This window comes from Sander lucioperca, chromosome 19 (genome assembly GCF_008315115.2).
Source record: "Sander lucioperca isolate FBNREF2018 chromosome 19, SLUC_FBN_1.2, whole genome shotgun sequence".
Lineage (NCBI taxonomy): Eukaryota > Metazoa > Chordata > Actinopteri > Perciformes > Percidae > Sander > Sander lucioperca.
In genome coordinates, this window is record NC_050191.1 from 8267287 (window position 1) to 8281420 (window position 14134).

Genomic DNA, 14134 nt, shown 5'->3' on the forward strand with positions numbered 1-14134 from the left:
GCGTGCGTGCGTGCGTGTGTGCGTGCGTGTGTGTGTTATACGGGTCGTGAAATGAGCCAGAATGAGATTACATTGATTTCACATTGGTGAATATCAGAAGTCCCACAGAGACATTCACCACATAGAAAAATCTATTTAATTCACTCAAAAAGGCAGAACTATATGGCGTTTCGCAGATAAAATACTCTAACTATACTGCAGTAAAAGGAGTCATCAAAATTCAAATAAAGGTGAATACTTCATCATTTCGACTATATGAAAAAAGTACTGCATATGTAATATCTTCCTTCATATAACCGACTTGATGATGCAGATGATGGCAGGTGGACATTTTAAGTTCATTCTAACACTTGTCAAAATCTGTAGGATATAGGGATATTCTGAAAATAAAATATACTTCCATAGCTGCAATAACATCACTAAAGTAATATACAGTAAGTAGTATTAAGTGTTGAATAAAGTGGGATTTATGCTTCTGTGGCGGCTCTATGCAGAGCTTACAAAATAAGACATTTGAAAACATAATTTTGGGCTCTGGGAATTTGGAATAGGCATTTTTAATACATTATCTGACATTTAATACACCAAATAATTGATCATTTATCGAGAATAACTACCAGATTGATTGACTATGCCACTAATTATTAGTTGCAGCCATAGTTGCCATTACATCATGGTATTACAAGGATGTTAACAGATAGATTTTAGACAATCTGGTGTTAAACATTTTACTATATCTAAAAAGATGTGGCACATGCACAAAGTCAGCAGATGATCCAGCACAGCTATTGAAGCCACAGGCTGAATGAGGCACGTTGACTCATAGAATCTGCCTAATGTGCCCAGTGAGCATGTGTGTTAACCTAGTTCGTGTAAGGTTTAATCTAGGTCAGTACACATTTCACCCATAAATGAAAATGGTTTGGTTGCTTTACTTTTCATTCAGTGAGGATGAAAACTTAAGGAGCAACACGGGAAAGAACGATAAGCGTATGCTAAACAACTACAGTGGATAGCTATGGCCATCTTAGAAGATAGCTTACACCCTTACACCCTTTGAATAGGGAATTCCAGTATCTCCCCTCTGGACGGAGGCTAAATAGTCCCTGGTTGTAGAACTACAAGATTTAAAAACAGTTTTGTCCCGGCGACAATCACGCTGTTAAACAAACTGTAGAATGACTTGCATACAACGCACAAGCACCTTGGTCATGTACTAGCTGTAGAATTTCTACATATAACTGCACGAGTCAATGTGGTCATGTACTGTTTTTTATCCATGTTCTACTGTCTGTTTTATATGTTTTAATGTTTTGTGTGTTGCATGTTATGTGGCGGTCTACAAAGTTTTAAGGATGTCCTGCCTCTTAGACTGTAAACCTAGTTTACCTACGGGTACCAATAATGTAACCTGAACCTGATCTGTTTATAAAAGATAAAGATACAGTGTTTCTATGCTGTTCACTGGTTCTGGTACACCTTACATGTTGACACCTCTTTGGGCCTTACCTTCGGCCCCCACCAAGTCACCCCAACATGCAGAGCGTAGTCGCAGCACGCCTTGGCGTCGGCCAGAGCTCGGCACTTCTCGTAGGTGTCCAGCAGGGAGCAGTGTTGTTCAGGCAGGGCCAGAGCCATCACCATGGTGGTACCACCCATCAGTGCGGCCTGGGTGAGGTGAGGAAGGAAGGATGGAATGAAAGGAGGGAGACAGAAAATGGGAGGTAGAGAAAGAGAAACAAGATTGATTAGAGGCGACAACAATGATTCCACTGTGAAGCACACAGACACGGTTTGTCCTGGTGACAATGAGCAATAGTCCTTCCTTATGAACTGTTTTCTCATCATTATAAAGTCTTCCTGTTACTTGTTGTGTAAATTGTTTTGTTTTTAAACACAGATGATGCACAAAGACTGACTTGGCTATTTAAAAATGTACAAAACATTTAAGTTAGCTAGTTTAAGTTTTAGCATTTCCTTTCTTTATTCTTACAGTATGCTCAGTGTACAATCTATTTAAAATGTTTGTTTTGTACATGCTGGAAGATGTCTTGTTATATATGTATATATATATATATATATATATATATATATATATATATATATATATATGTATAGCAGTGTCTTGTAGTTCCATATGGAATGGGCCAAATGTTTGGCATAAAACAGAAATAAAACTTAACTGCTTACACTCTGATAAATATCCTTAATAAAAAAAGTAATGTTCTATTGAGTGTAAAAATCTACCTTTTTCTACAATTCCAGAAAATTGCAAATTTTCCTCTATCTTTATCTGCATACACCTAAAGTCTAGGTTACATAGCTTTCCAGGAAAGATAAGTGATTCTACCTTCTGTTCAGTCTGCATCTGTTTTAAAATCAACTAATAATGATGAAATAGGGCTGTGTTTTTATTATAGTTTCAATTTAAAAAAAACTCTCATATTCCATTTGACTGCATTCAGTTATTGTTGTTTATTTGCTCCCTCTAGAGAAACCTCTCTATGTTTCGGGTTTACAAATAAATTACAAAATTAGAAATTCAAACTCTAGCTACTTCTTCAAAAACAAACCAATCTTAATGTTTCTGCTTTTCAAAACAATTCCAAGAAAGCAGCAAATTGGAGAAGACAAACAAGAGGATGTGAAAGGACTGATGAAGAAAGGGAGAAAGTTAGAGAGGAGAAGACAGAAAAGAATGAGAGGAAGGATGGAAGACAAAGTAGTGAAGTAAAGGGAGTGGTCTGCAGTGACTCGTCTCAGTTGGCTGAATGGTAAATGCACTTTCGTGTAGCCATGACAACAAATACTGCTCAGCCATGCCTGTCGCATGTCCCCATCCTCTTCCTCCTCCTCCTCCTCTTCCTCCTTTCTCCATCCAAAATTGCACCAGCAGTCACCCATTCAATATCCTCTAACAGGGATATTGCACCGAGGAGTGATGGGAAAACAGGCAACAATCATTTGTGAAATAGGAAATGGACAGAGGGAGGTAATAACACTGCTTCTGTAACATGCCCGGTCCCTGCAGACTTTCTTCAATTTACCTTCAGCTCACATAAAAAAAGGAAAACAGGTGTGTCTAGACATGTCGCAGACTGATGCATGAGTGACAGCTCCACCAGCCAATGAGCTATCAGGTTTCCAATTACCATAGTAACATGTCAGAATCATCTGCAGAGTCAGCATCGAAGGTCTCTGCATATGTGTGTGCATCGAGAAAGAGAGAGAAAGAGAGAGAGAGAGAGAGAGAGAGAGAGAGAGAGAGAGAGAGATATCAGGGGACAAGGACACAGCTGGGGATTGTGGGATTTAAACTGTCTGCATGGCCTTAATTAAGATTTACTGCCAGTACACTTCTCAAAAAAAGGGATTGTGTGAGCAGAAAAAGAGAAAGAAACAGCGTAAGAGAAGAGCTAAAGGGAGAAAAAGTCCTGGTTTGTGCTTCTTCATCAAACCACATGTGTATGTAGAGTATACTGAACATTATCATCTTGTATTTTTTACATTACATTACATGTCATTTAGCTGACGCTTTTATCCAAAGCGACTTACAATTAAGTGCTTTCAACTGTGAAGGTTCAAACTCCAGACCACAAGTAGTAAGTGCAAATACATTAGCTTTAAATAAGCAAAGCTACAAAGAGACATATGAAAGTGCAGGTTCGAAAGTGCATGTTCAAGAATTTTTTTTTTTTATCCGAGGTGTAGTCGGAAGAGATGTGTTTTTAGCCTTCGGCGGAAGATGTGTAGGCTTTCGGCCATCCTGATATCGATGGGGAGCTCGTTCCACCATTTCGGAGCCAGGACAGTTAACAGTCGGGATTTCGTTGAGTGATTAGTTCTCCCTCGCTGTGAGGGGGCAGCAAGCAGTTTGGCTGATGCAGAACGAAGTGGGCGGGTTGGGGTATATGGTTTGACCTGGATGTAAGCGGGTGCTGATCCATTCGTGGCCCTGTACGTAAGTACTAGTGTCTTGAAGCGGATGCGGGCCGCAATTGGTAACCAGTGAAGAGAGCGGAGGAGCCGTGTAGTGTGAGAGAACTTGGGGAGGTTGAAGACAAGTCGAGCCGCTGCATTCTGAATGAGCTGCAGGGGTCGGATGGCACATGCAGGCAGGCCAATCAGGAGGGAGTTGCAGTAGTCTAGACGTGAGATGACTAGAGCCTGAACCAGAACCTGAGCCGCCTTCTGCGTTAGAAGGGGACGTATCCTTCTGATGTTATGCAGCATGTATCTACACGATCGGGTGGTTGCAGCAATGTTAGCAGTGAAGGAGAGTTGGTCGTCAAGTGTTACACCCAGGTTTCTAGCAGTCTTGGTGGGGACTACCACAGAGTTGTCAATTGTTATAGTCAGGTCCTGGGTAGGAGAGCCCTTCCCTGGAAGGAAAAGGAGCTCAGTCTTGTCAAGGTTGAGTTTCAGATGGTGTGTGGACATCCAAGAAGAAATGTCAGTCAGACAGGCCGAGATACGTGCTGCTACCTGAGTTTCAGACTCAGGAAAGGAGAGAATTAGTTGGGTGTCATCTGCGTAGCTGTGATAAGAAAAGCCGTGTGACTGAATGACAGACCCGAGAGAGTTGGTGTACAGAGAGAAGAGGAGGGGACCCAGGACTGATCCCTGAGGAACGCCAGTTTTAAGTGGGCAAGGTTCTGAGGTAGATCCTCTCCAGGTTACCCGGTAGGTTCGGTCTGTCAGGTAAGATGTGAGCAATGAGAGCGCAGAGCCTGAGACACCCAGATTTCGGAGTGTCGAAATGAGGATCTGGTGGTTCACTGTGTCAAAGGCAGCAGAAAGATCCAGAAGGATGATAATGGAGGAGAGAGAGGTTGTTCTAGCGATATGAAGCTGCTCAGTGACAGCAAGGAGGGCAGTTTCTGTTGAGTGGCCAGCCTTGAAGCCAGACTGGTGGGGATCAAGAAGGTTGTTCTGGTGGAGATATTTTCATCAGTGTGAGGGTTGTGGAGGCCAACAGCAGGCTTTACTCTGCCAAGCTGGAAAACAGAAACTGTCTGCAGGGTGAAATATCTTTCATCTTTGTCCTGTTTCTTCTTTTTAGGCTGCATCTTTTAATACAGTCACCAAATAAACATCTAAATTTAGACTGTTCTACATTACAAATCTGCTAGAGATCAAGTACGTACCAAATCATCAGTGACAGGCAGTTCGTAATACATAATCAGTATTGTTCTGATGAAACTGTTTGTAACTGATGTTGCTGAGCAAAATAAGACCATAATTCCACAGACATGGTGTAGAAACCAGCCTAGACTAGTGATCTATCATGCAGTTTTAGACATGTCAATAGTAACAACCTCAGCTATTCTTTTAGCCCAAATCCATCATTTCAGGTTTGTGAGCAGACATATTTTAATCATACCAACAGCATTTTATATTTGAAGTCAAGATGGAAAAAATCCAAATAATCCTGTAAAATATTATCATAAGTAGGATTTCACAAGACATCTAGATTTTAGTTTTCTTAAGCATCATGTGTTAATATAAACACTAATTGTGTGTTGGGAACGTCAACAGCCATAATATCTCAGATTTCCACATGTTATTTTGGAGCTGGAGTGATGGTTAAGTAAGCATGTGGCATTGTTTTGCATTTATCATAATGACAAACTGTATTTAGACGGGCATTAATGAATCAAAGCACACATTTCTATACATATGGTGTAGCTGATTCTGTTCTATATCCTGTTATAACACACACACACATACGCCATCATATCATCGACAGCTCTCTGGTCAAGCCACAGTAAACCTGACATACTGAACTTCCCGCTGTGGTTCCTTAAACATATTACAGATCATTGACACTGCAGCTAAAGTGGATGGTGACACATAAACCCCAAACAGTGTTTTATTATGAATCCCCCACTCTATTAAAGACACCCAACCCCAACTGTGAGGATAATCCCCTGAAAAGAACGTCAAACAGACAGAGAGGGGGTGAGACATGGCTGAGCTGAGAGGATGAGAAGATCTCTGTATGTTGGACTCTGGGAAAGGCTATCAGTGTCAGACAGATTACCACTGCAGCTCTCTGATCAGCCTCTATCAGCACCTCTCACACCTCACATTACAGCTGAACACCATCTTTCATCCCCTCCTACTCCTCTCCCTATACCTCATCTCCCTCTCCTGCCTGCAGTGACATAAAATTGCATGCTGGGAGAGATGCAGTGCTGGTCTGCCATTTTCGCTGAATACTGGTCGTTTATGAACAAATCAGATCTGTTCCACGGAAGTAAATCGGAAATTCTAATTTCATCGAAATGATTGATCAGTAGGCAAGTAGGCATGTCACGATAACAAATTTTGCTGGACGATAAATTGTCCCAGAAATTATTGCGATAAACGATAATATTGTCGTTCTGAGACCATTTTCAAATTAATTTTTATTTCTAAAGAATATGTCTTTGATCTCCTTTAGTATGTCGTCTTTCACGCTGTTGTACAGTTGTGGAATTGCCGTTTGTGACACGTATGTTCTCCCAGGCAATTCGTACTGGCTGTCAAATGTTTGCAGCATTCGTCGAGTGTTTGTGCGATAGACTACAGACTCTGTACTACATTTAACAATTATTTATTAAACACTAACTATTACATTTAAATAATATATAATTAATAAATTATATCTATATCTATGTGGCTATCTGCCACATGGCGAGTAAATGTTTGTATCAAAATAGTTCTGTTTTTCAGTCTTCATTTTGGCGAAGGTGCAGCTACTTTCTTCTGCTCCTCTGCTGTCTGCAGGTCAGAGCTTCGCGGGGACGGGCCGACACCCACACACACCCACCCACACCCACACACCCACACAAAAACTGGCGCACACACCAGACGCCAGCCACCACGTCACTTCTGTTTACTGATAGCTATCATTTACCTCAGGCTAATTAATTAGCTAGTAAGTGGCGATTTTTGTCAGCCAACCTTCCAAAAGAAAGCACAATGAAATTAAATAACCGATCATTAACCGTTGACCGACAAGCAGGTAACGGAGTCTCAGTTCAACGTCTGGGAGCCTCTCTGACACACTTTCCGCACTCCGTATCCGCGGACAGCTGTAGGCTTGTACCGTTAATGTTCTGTGCATTGTCGGACACATGCAGCCACTTTCCTGAAACCGCTTGCGAGACTGACAAGTCCACAGTGGCGTGTATGTCCGAGCCTGTCTCCACCGCCTCCACCTGCAGGTTGTCAACTGTGGTTTGGAATGAAAGGGAGAAAACAGGACGCCGAGTAACACGACGGATATCGCTCATATACTTTTTTTTTTTTTTTTTTTTTTGACGGCGCTTTAACTGCAAAGTCCTGCGGGAAACCCTGCTCCAACTCTCCACCAGCATTTTCTCTGTCTCTCTCTCTCCGCCAGGAGTCCCGCCTCCCCCCACACAAAGACCATGCGACTGACAAGAGGGTTCACTCCTCGTTACGCTAAGGAACCGAGAGTGGTCCTCCAGGCTCTTTGGTAGAGAGAGAGAGAGAGAGAGAGAGAGAGAGAGAGAGACAAGGAAAACAAACAAGCATGCAAATATGGAGCTAATTTTTTTTTGTCGTGCGATTAATTGATTTATTGACTATCGCGACAGGCCTAAGTCCAAGTATACTGTATTCTGTAATAGTACAAATATTGTTGCAGTGTTATGGAGCTTTAAGGTTTTAGTCTGGAGTTTAAAAAGTTTAAATAATGTTGCAAAGGTGGAAATGCAATTATGACAAAATATATGGGTGGTGATGATGGTGCAGTGGCTATGACACATTCCTTTGGTGTGGGAGATCTGGGTTCAATTCCCACTACGATACATCAACCAATGTGTCCCTGAGCAAGACACTTAACCCCTAGTTGCTCCAGAGGTGTGCGGCCTCTGACATATACAGTATAGCAATTGAAAGTCGCTTTGGATAAAAGCGTCAGCTAAATCACATGTAATGTAATGTAAATGCCATATAGGGTTTTCAGGTGATGTACTGAATGTTAAATTAGTTGAAATAGATAGCTGTCTTCCAAGTGGTTTTGCTCAAAGCCAAAAACCAGCAAAATGTTCAGGTTCACTGAATTTATACTACTTTTAGTTACATGCTAGTGGGTAAACAAACGACGTTCATTGTGTCACAGTACCCTATACTACCATTGAAAATAAAACTGTTCGTTTCAGCTTGATTACTAAAGCCCAGAAAATGAATACATTTAACAATTCTTACGGCAACTTAGCTAAAACTCATCAACTCTCATCTTCCTGTCTCGTAGGAGATCTGTGAAATAATGAAAGGTCTTGATACTCATAAACACAGAGCACATACTGGGTTAAAACCAGCCTACATTTTTTTTTTCAGATGTTGAAATAAGTCGTTGAGCAGCGGATACTTATTTATACCCTTATATTGAATAAAACGTCTACTTGAGGAACTTCTTTTTTGGTGTGTACATCTGGGATTCGATCTGTTGATGTTAAGTGTACATACAATACAGCTCCATATTTGAATCAGAATTAGATTTATTGCCAAGCAAGTTTGCACTTGCAAGGAATTTGCCTTGGAGTATTAGGTGCATACTGCTCCATAAATGGACACAAAACCTCAATACAAGATGCACAAATGTCTGTATAAACAGGATTCTAGATTGTGTGTTCCCTACCAGTCAACCCTGTTATATAAATCGCCCTCCTGCTGCAGGTCAGAGTGAGTCTGCACCGGAGGGGAGTAGTGGGTGAAGCAGAGGCAACAGTGGAGGGGGAGGGAAGAGAGTAGGTAGGAAGGAAGGAAGGAAGGAAGGAAGGAAGGAAGGACGGAAGGAAGGAAGGAAGGAAGGAAGGAAGGAGGGAATGCGTGAGAGGGAGCAAACTGTTACAAAATGATGGGAGGGAGGGATGAGGATGCAGAAAAAAATAGTTTTGGGTTTCATCACAATTGCACACGAGTCGTTGCCACAGCAACCCTTTCGCCATAGAGACCACACAATACTGTCATCATGCAAACACACACTCACACACACACACACACACACACACACAAATACACAGATTTCCAGCGGGGGTTAGTTGCCATGGCAGCTGGGTCAGTGGGTAGAGGTTGGGGGTTGGGGTGGTGGGGTTGCTGGGGTAAAGCTGGCATACGGTTGATTCAATCCCCCCAAATTCCTCTCACCCCACTTCAGTTGGCATTCCATCACACTCAGACCTCATTTCACTGAGATACAGCACTGCAAAGTCCCTGCAGGTAACATCATTCACCACAAAATCTAGTCCAGCTGATTTACACTGGAGTGTAGGGCTGAACAATTTACTGTTTCAAAATTTAAATCAAAATTTGAAACAAGTTCTGCAATTATAATCCTACTGTACAGCGTTAGCCTTAAATTACTGTTGAATGGATTCTCTGGTCACATATGTACTTCTGCAAACTGTACATATGTACACTTATACACTCTCGCACTTATATGCCAGACTTAGTCATAGTTATTTGCCATTTGTGCATACCAAACAGTCCAGGCACATCGGGATTACTCCGGATTTCCACTGAATGCAGAACGTCTGCGGACCGGTTCCGCTGCGGAACAGCAGCGTGCGCCGCCGTCTGTCAATACCCACCAGGTCCGGATTTGTTGCGGCACGGCTGCGGCCATGACTGACAGCTGTAGTCACGAGGACCCACAACATCTCGCAAATTCACGTAGAATAGAACCACAAAACCAACAACAGTTTGTTTCCATCCAGGGGAGTAGAGGGGAAACAACTTTGTGCTGTGTTTTCAAGGTGTAGTGCAGGGAAATATGATCCGCTGTGAGCACGGTGTATTTTATTTTGAAAATTAACCGGGTGTTTATTTTGTTTCTGTGCTCGACTTCCTGTCCCGCACTATCTGCCCTGTGCTGAATTGCTGCGGAGCTCTCCGCCGTCCGGCAAAAATAGAAGCTCTGCGTAGCTTCTCCGGAGGGCTGCGGACCGCCGGAGCTGGGACGGAGTAGGGACTCAGACGTTCCGCAGTCAGCGGAAATACACACATTGACTTTAATGGAAACCTAATGACTCTGCCGCTGTTCCGGAGCCGTTCCGTAGCCATTCCGCATCCAGTGGAAATTGGGGGTTAGAGTCAAGTAAAAAGAGTTAAAGGTGCTCTAAGCGATGTCACGCATTTTTTAGTCACATACAGCAAACATCTCCTCACTATCCGCTAGCTGCCTGTCCCCTGAACAAACTATAAAAAAACACGGTCTCTGTAGACAGCCCAGGCTCCACAAACGGCAACAAAAACAAACTGCGCCAACCTGCACCACCAAACATAACAAACAGTGTTCCAGCCAATAACCGACAAGAAGGAGTTGGTTAAGCCATCACCGCAGCAGCGTTAGCACGTAGGCTACTTCCACAATGTGCGTTCATGACAGTTTCAGGAAGCACGGAAGGGAGGGGGAGGGGACGGGATGAGGAGGGGCGAGCTAGCCTCCATTTTGTTTGACAACACTTCGAACGTCAACAAGAAGTGACGTCACCCAACATCGCTTAGAGCACTTTTAAAAGAGTTAAGGGCAAAGAAAAGCACACCGCCTAAAATAGAAAAAGATTATACAAGGTAAAGTAATTTAAATAAAATAAGACAAAAAAGAGTGCAAAAAATATAATAAATACTTTAACTAGAGGATAATACAGTATGTAACAATGTATTGTCCCTGTTAAATAAACTAATGAATACAAAAAAACAAGCTGTATGAGGCAAAGGAAATATTTTTTAAATGGTTACAATAAACTGCCACTGGCATATGTCAGCTGTAGATAAACTCATGTTCTGGGGACCCAGTGGTTCAATGATTATTTTGTAACTGTGATGAATTGTTAGACGTAGTTCACCAAGAAAATCATATAAAAAGGAACATTAGACCATTGACTTTTTTTAGACAAGGCTACAAAATGGATTTCTGTCAATGTGTCTTTGCTCCCAGTTTACATTATGTACAGTGACTGCCACTCCATCATACACCCAGTGGTCGACCATGACTTACACCCCCCAAGTGATAAAAACATTTCAGGCAACAACAACAACCAAAACAGTCCACAACATCCTCCAGCACGTACCGCTGCAGGCAACAATTACACTCCTTCTTTTGAATATTTAATTATCCTAATTAATAAATGATCCTCTCTGCTCTTAGACTGGGTAAACCCCGCCCAGTAAACCCCACGATTTCGCCCTGCAGCTCAGGCTGGAAACCTGTACGTTTATCTATCCGGCTTCCGTTCACAATTTTGCGGGAACCAATCACTAACTGGCTTATCCACCTGGCGTGCTATTGGTGGGTTTAAAACGATGACAATAGAGAAGTGACCAAGCAGCTTTTTGTTTCCATTCAACAAGCTGGCCACCAAAGCGCAGCAACCCGTTGATGCCGCTGTCGCTGCTACGTCACCCGGATCGTTGGTCTGATTGGTTGAAGGACTATCCAATTGCTTACAGAGTCATTTGAACTACGCCCGTTGATCACGCCTCTTGTGCAGAGAAAATACAGAGCAGACTCCCCAGACTAATGTTCAATCTTAGAAGATTGAGCTTGTTCTGGTGATAGCCAGACTACTCTGCTCTGAGTCTCAGTGGAAAAAATGCAGAGCATCCACAGGAAATGAACTAATAAACCCTGTACGAACGAAGACTAACAGGTGTGTGTGTGTGTAAAAAGAGAAGTCTTTGCATTCAACCTGACAGCTGTTTGGGTGTGAGAACACATGTGGTCATTAGTCTTGATGAACGTATGAAGCTGAATGCAGGGTGAAGATCTGCATGTAGACGGGACAGAGAGTGAGAGAGAGAGAGAGAGAGAGAGAGAGAGAGAGAAAGTATGTATGTGTATGACAGCTGTCTCTGGTTTCTAAATGTGTTTAATCACAGGCATGCTGACGAGCCTCGTCATAACACAGTCATGTGTGTGTTTGTGTACCTTTGTCCCACTGTAGAAGTCATCCTGAATGCTGGCGTTCATGAAAGTCTGCTGCAGATGCACGCTGGTGTCTATTCCACCCGGCAACACCAGCTTTCCAGAGGCATCAATCACCTTAGCTCCGCCTGGTATCATCAGTTCCTTTCCAACCTGCCACAGAGAGCACAAGCAAATAAAGTTTATAAATATGCACCTGAACCACAGAATATATAATGACTATTAAGGACATTAGTGTTTCGGGTCAATGCACTTTTAATGAAGTTTATTAAATTATGAGCAGAGACTGAGTGGTCATATTAAAGAGCGCCAATCAATGGTTCTGTGATTAAGACAGGTTTACATGGCACATTATACCATGGCCACAACGAGTGCCTAATTCTGATTATTAGGTTTGGTCCGGACTAAACTATCCCAATAAAATAGATATCATGATTACGGTTGCAACTTTTTTTTTTTTTTTTTCCTGAAAATATGTTTATTGCAGATCAACGTTGGGTACAGACTGCACGTGTTCATACAAAGAACATTATTTTTCCATTTTCTAACGGTTGCAACTTTTGAGTGAAATGTCTTAACAAGTATTGACTGAACTGTCGTGAAAATCTGGTACACACATGTATCTCTTCCTCATGCTTGAATAGTAAATGCTGACTGCTAAGTTGACAGTGCCAACACATACAGTGATTTGCGACTGAGTGTGTCTGTATCATGGAGCTGAAAGAGAAACTCTGCTTTGCATTGTAATGTTATTAGTCCTCCCCTCAAGATATTATTTTATTATTGTTTGGACACCCTGTTGTGTATAATCATCAACATAATGCCTTGGATATTAATAGTAATACCAGCAAATCAGAATAAACAACCTAGCATGTGTTAAATTTAAGTTCTTGAATTAGATGTTATCCATCATTAAATGGTTCTTTTTTAGCAATATGAGGGTTGTTTATCTGCATGATAATATACAGAAAAACTTTTCCTAAAAACTTTTAAAATAATTATTTCAGATTTAGCTACTATACTATTTTAGCTATTAAAACTGAAGAACAATGTAATGGTAATATATGGACCCTGATTTGTTAACAGGAGGACACGATACTCTCAACAATACTGTTGATGGAAATAAGCATCAACAAAGTGCATGAAAAAGCTCATGTGCTGCCATGGCAGTGGAGTGTTTTAGTGGAAGTACAGCTGAGCTTTCCAGGTTTCTGAGTCAAATACATCCTCTTCACATGAATCACCGATGCTTATTTCCATGACAACATAGTGTGAGCTAAGTACGGCGTGCACTATCATCATGTAGAGCCACAGAGTTCAGTGGTTAATTCTCTTCATACTGTGTTATTGTGAAATGAGTCACAGTAACAGCTGGGGATACACTGGACAGTGAGTATGTGGGTCAAAGTGTGTGTGTGTGAGTGAGAGTGTGTGTGTGTGTGTGTGTGGGCACGTGCGTGCGTGCATGCGTGTGTGCGTGCGTGCGTGTGTGTGTGTGCGTGCGTGCATGAAAGACAGAAATCTGTAAAGAAAAATAAAGGATGTAGCATACATTTTAATGTATGAACTAGAGTAAAAATGCATGTGTATGTAAATATGGTCTACCTGCTGAATGATGCCATTCTCAATGTAGACGTCTGCTTCCTGGGTGAAGTCATCATTGACCACCTTCCCTCCTTTAATGAGGATACGCATCGACCCCATGTTGGCAGCCATAGTCCTACCAGAGGAACAATACAATGGATTTAAAATCAATATTACATTACAAAGATGTAGATCATAATGTAAACATGTTATGAACACAGAGTTCTGTACTGTACAGACAGAAGATTACCAAGAAAATGCTGCTGCATGACTCATTTGTCATGTTTGAATGGCAGCCCAACTGGAAATCGCTCATTTTTTCAGCTCTGAACACTCCTTCCACAAGACTGTTTAATGTCGCTGTGCACAAACGCATTTCACCACAAAAAAAACATTGCATGCTCCTTCATTCCCAGTCTTGACTTCAGCAAGAGTCATCCATTTGTGAGAGATACTGCATAAAAAACAGGGAGATTTAGCCTTAAAAAAACTGGTATTTTTTGAGAGGAGATAGATTAAAATTAGCCAATAAAACCAGTTCTAGTCCTGACAGAGAGGGAAAGATTAAACATGTTCCAGTGCTCTATGATGATCTAAAATGAAAAAAAC

At 41.8% G+C, this 14134-nt stretch overlaps 1 protein-coding gene across 2 annotated transcripts in view; it reads right to left on the bottom strand.

Annotated features, from left to right (window-relative positions):
• The window catches only part of LOC116066346 (dihydropyrimidinase-related protein 5-like), a 30380-nt gene that overhangs the window by 7782 nt on the left and 8464 nt on the right, over positions 1-14134 (bottom strand). For both annotated transcript variants that reach the window (XR_004108936.2, XM_031322367.2), the window contains exons 2-4: positions 13547-13661; positions 11945-12094; positions 1510-1668 (exon numbers count right to left, since the gene is read on the bottom strand). Coding sequence is in view for 1 of the 2 variants with exons in the window: in XM_031322367.2 (XP_031178227.1) it covers positions 1510-1668; positions 11945-12094; positions 13547-13657 (420 nt within the window). In the remaining variant the exon portion in view is untranslated. The remainder of the gene's footprint in view (positions 1-1509; positions 1669-11944; positions 12095-13546; positions 13662-14134) is intronic.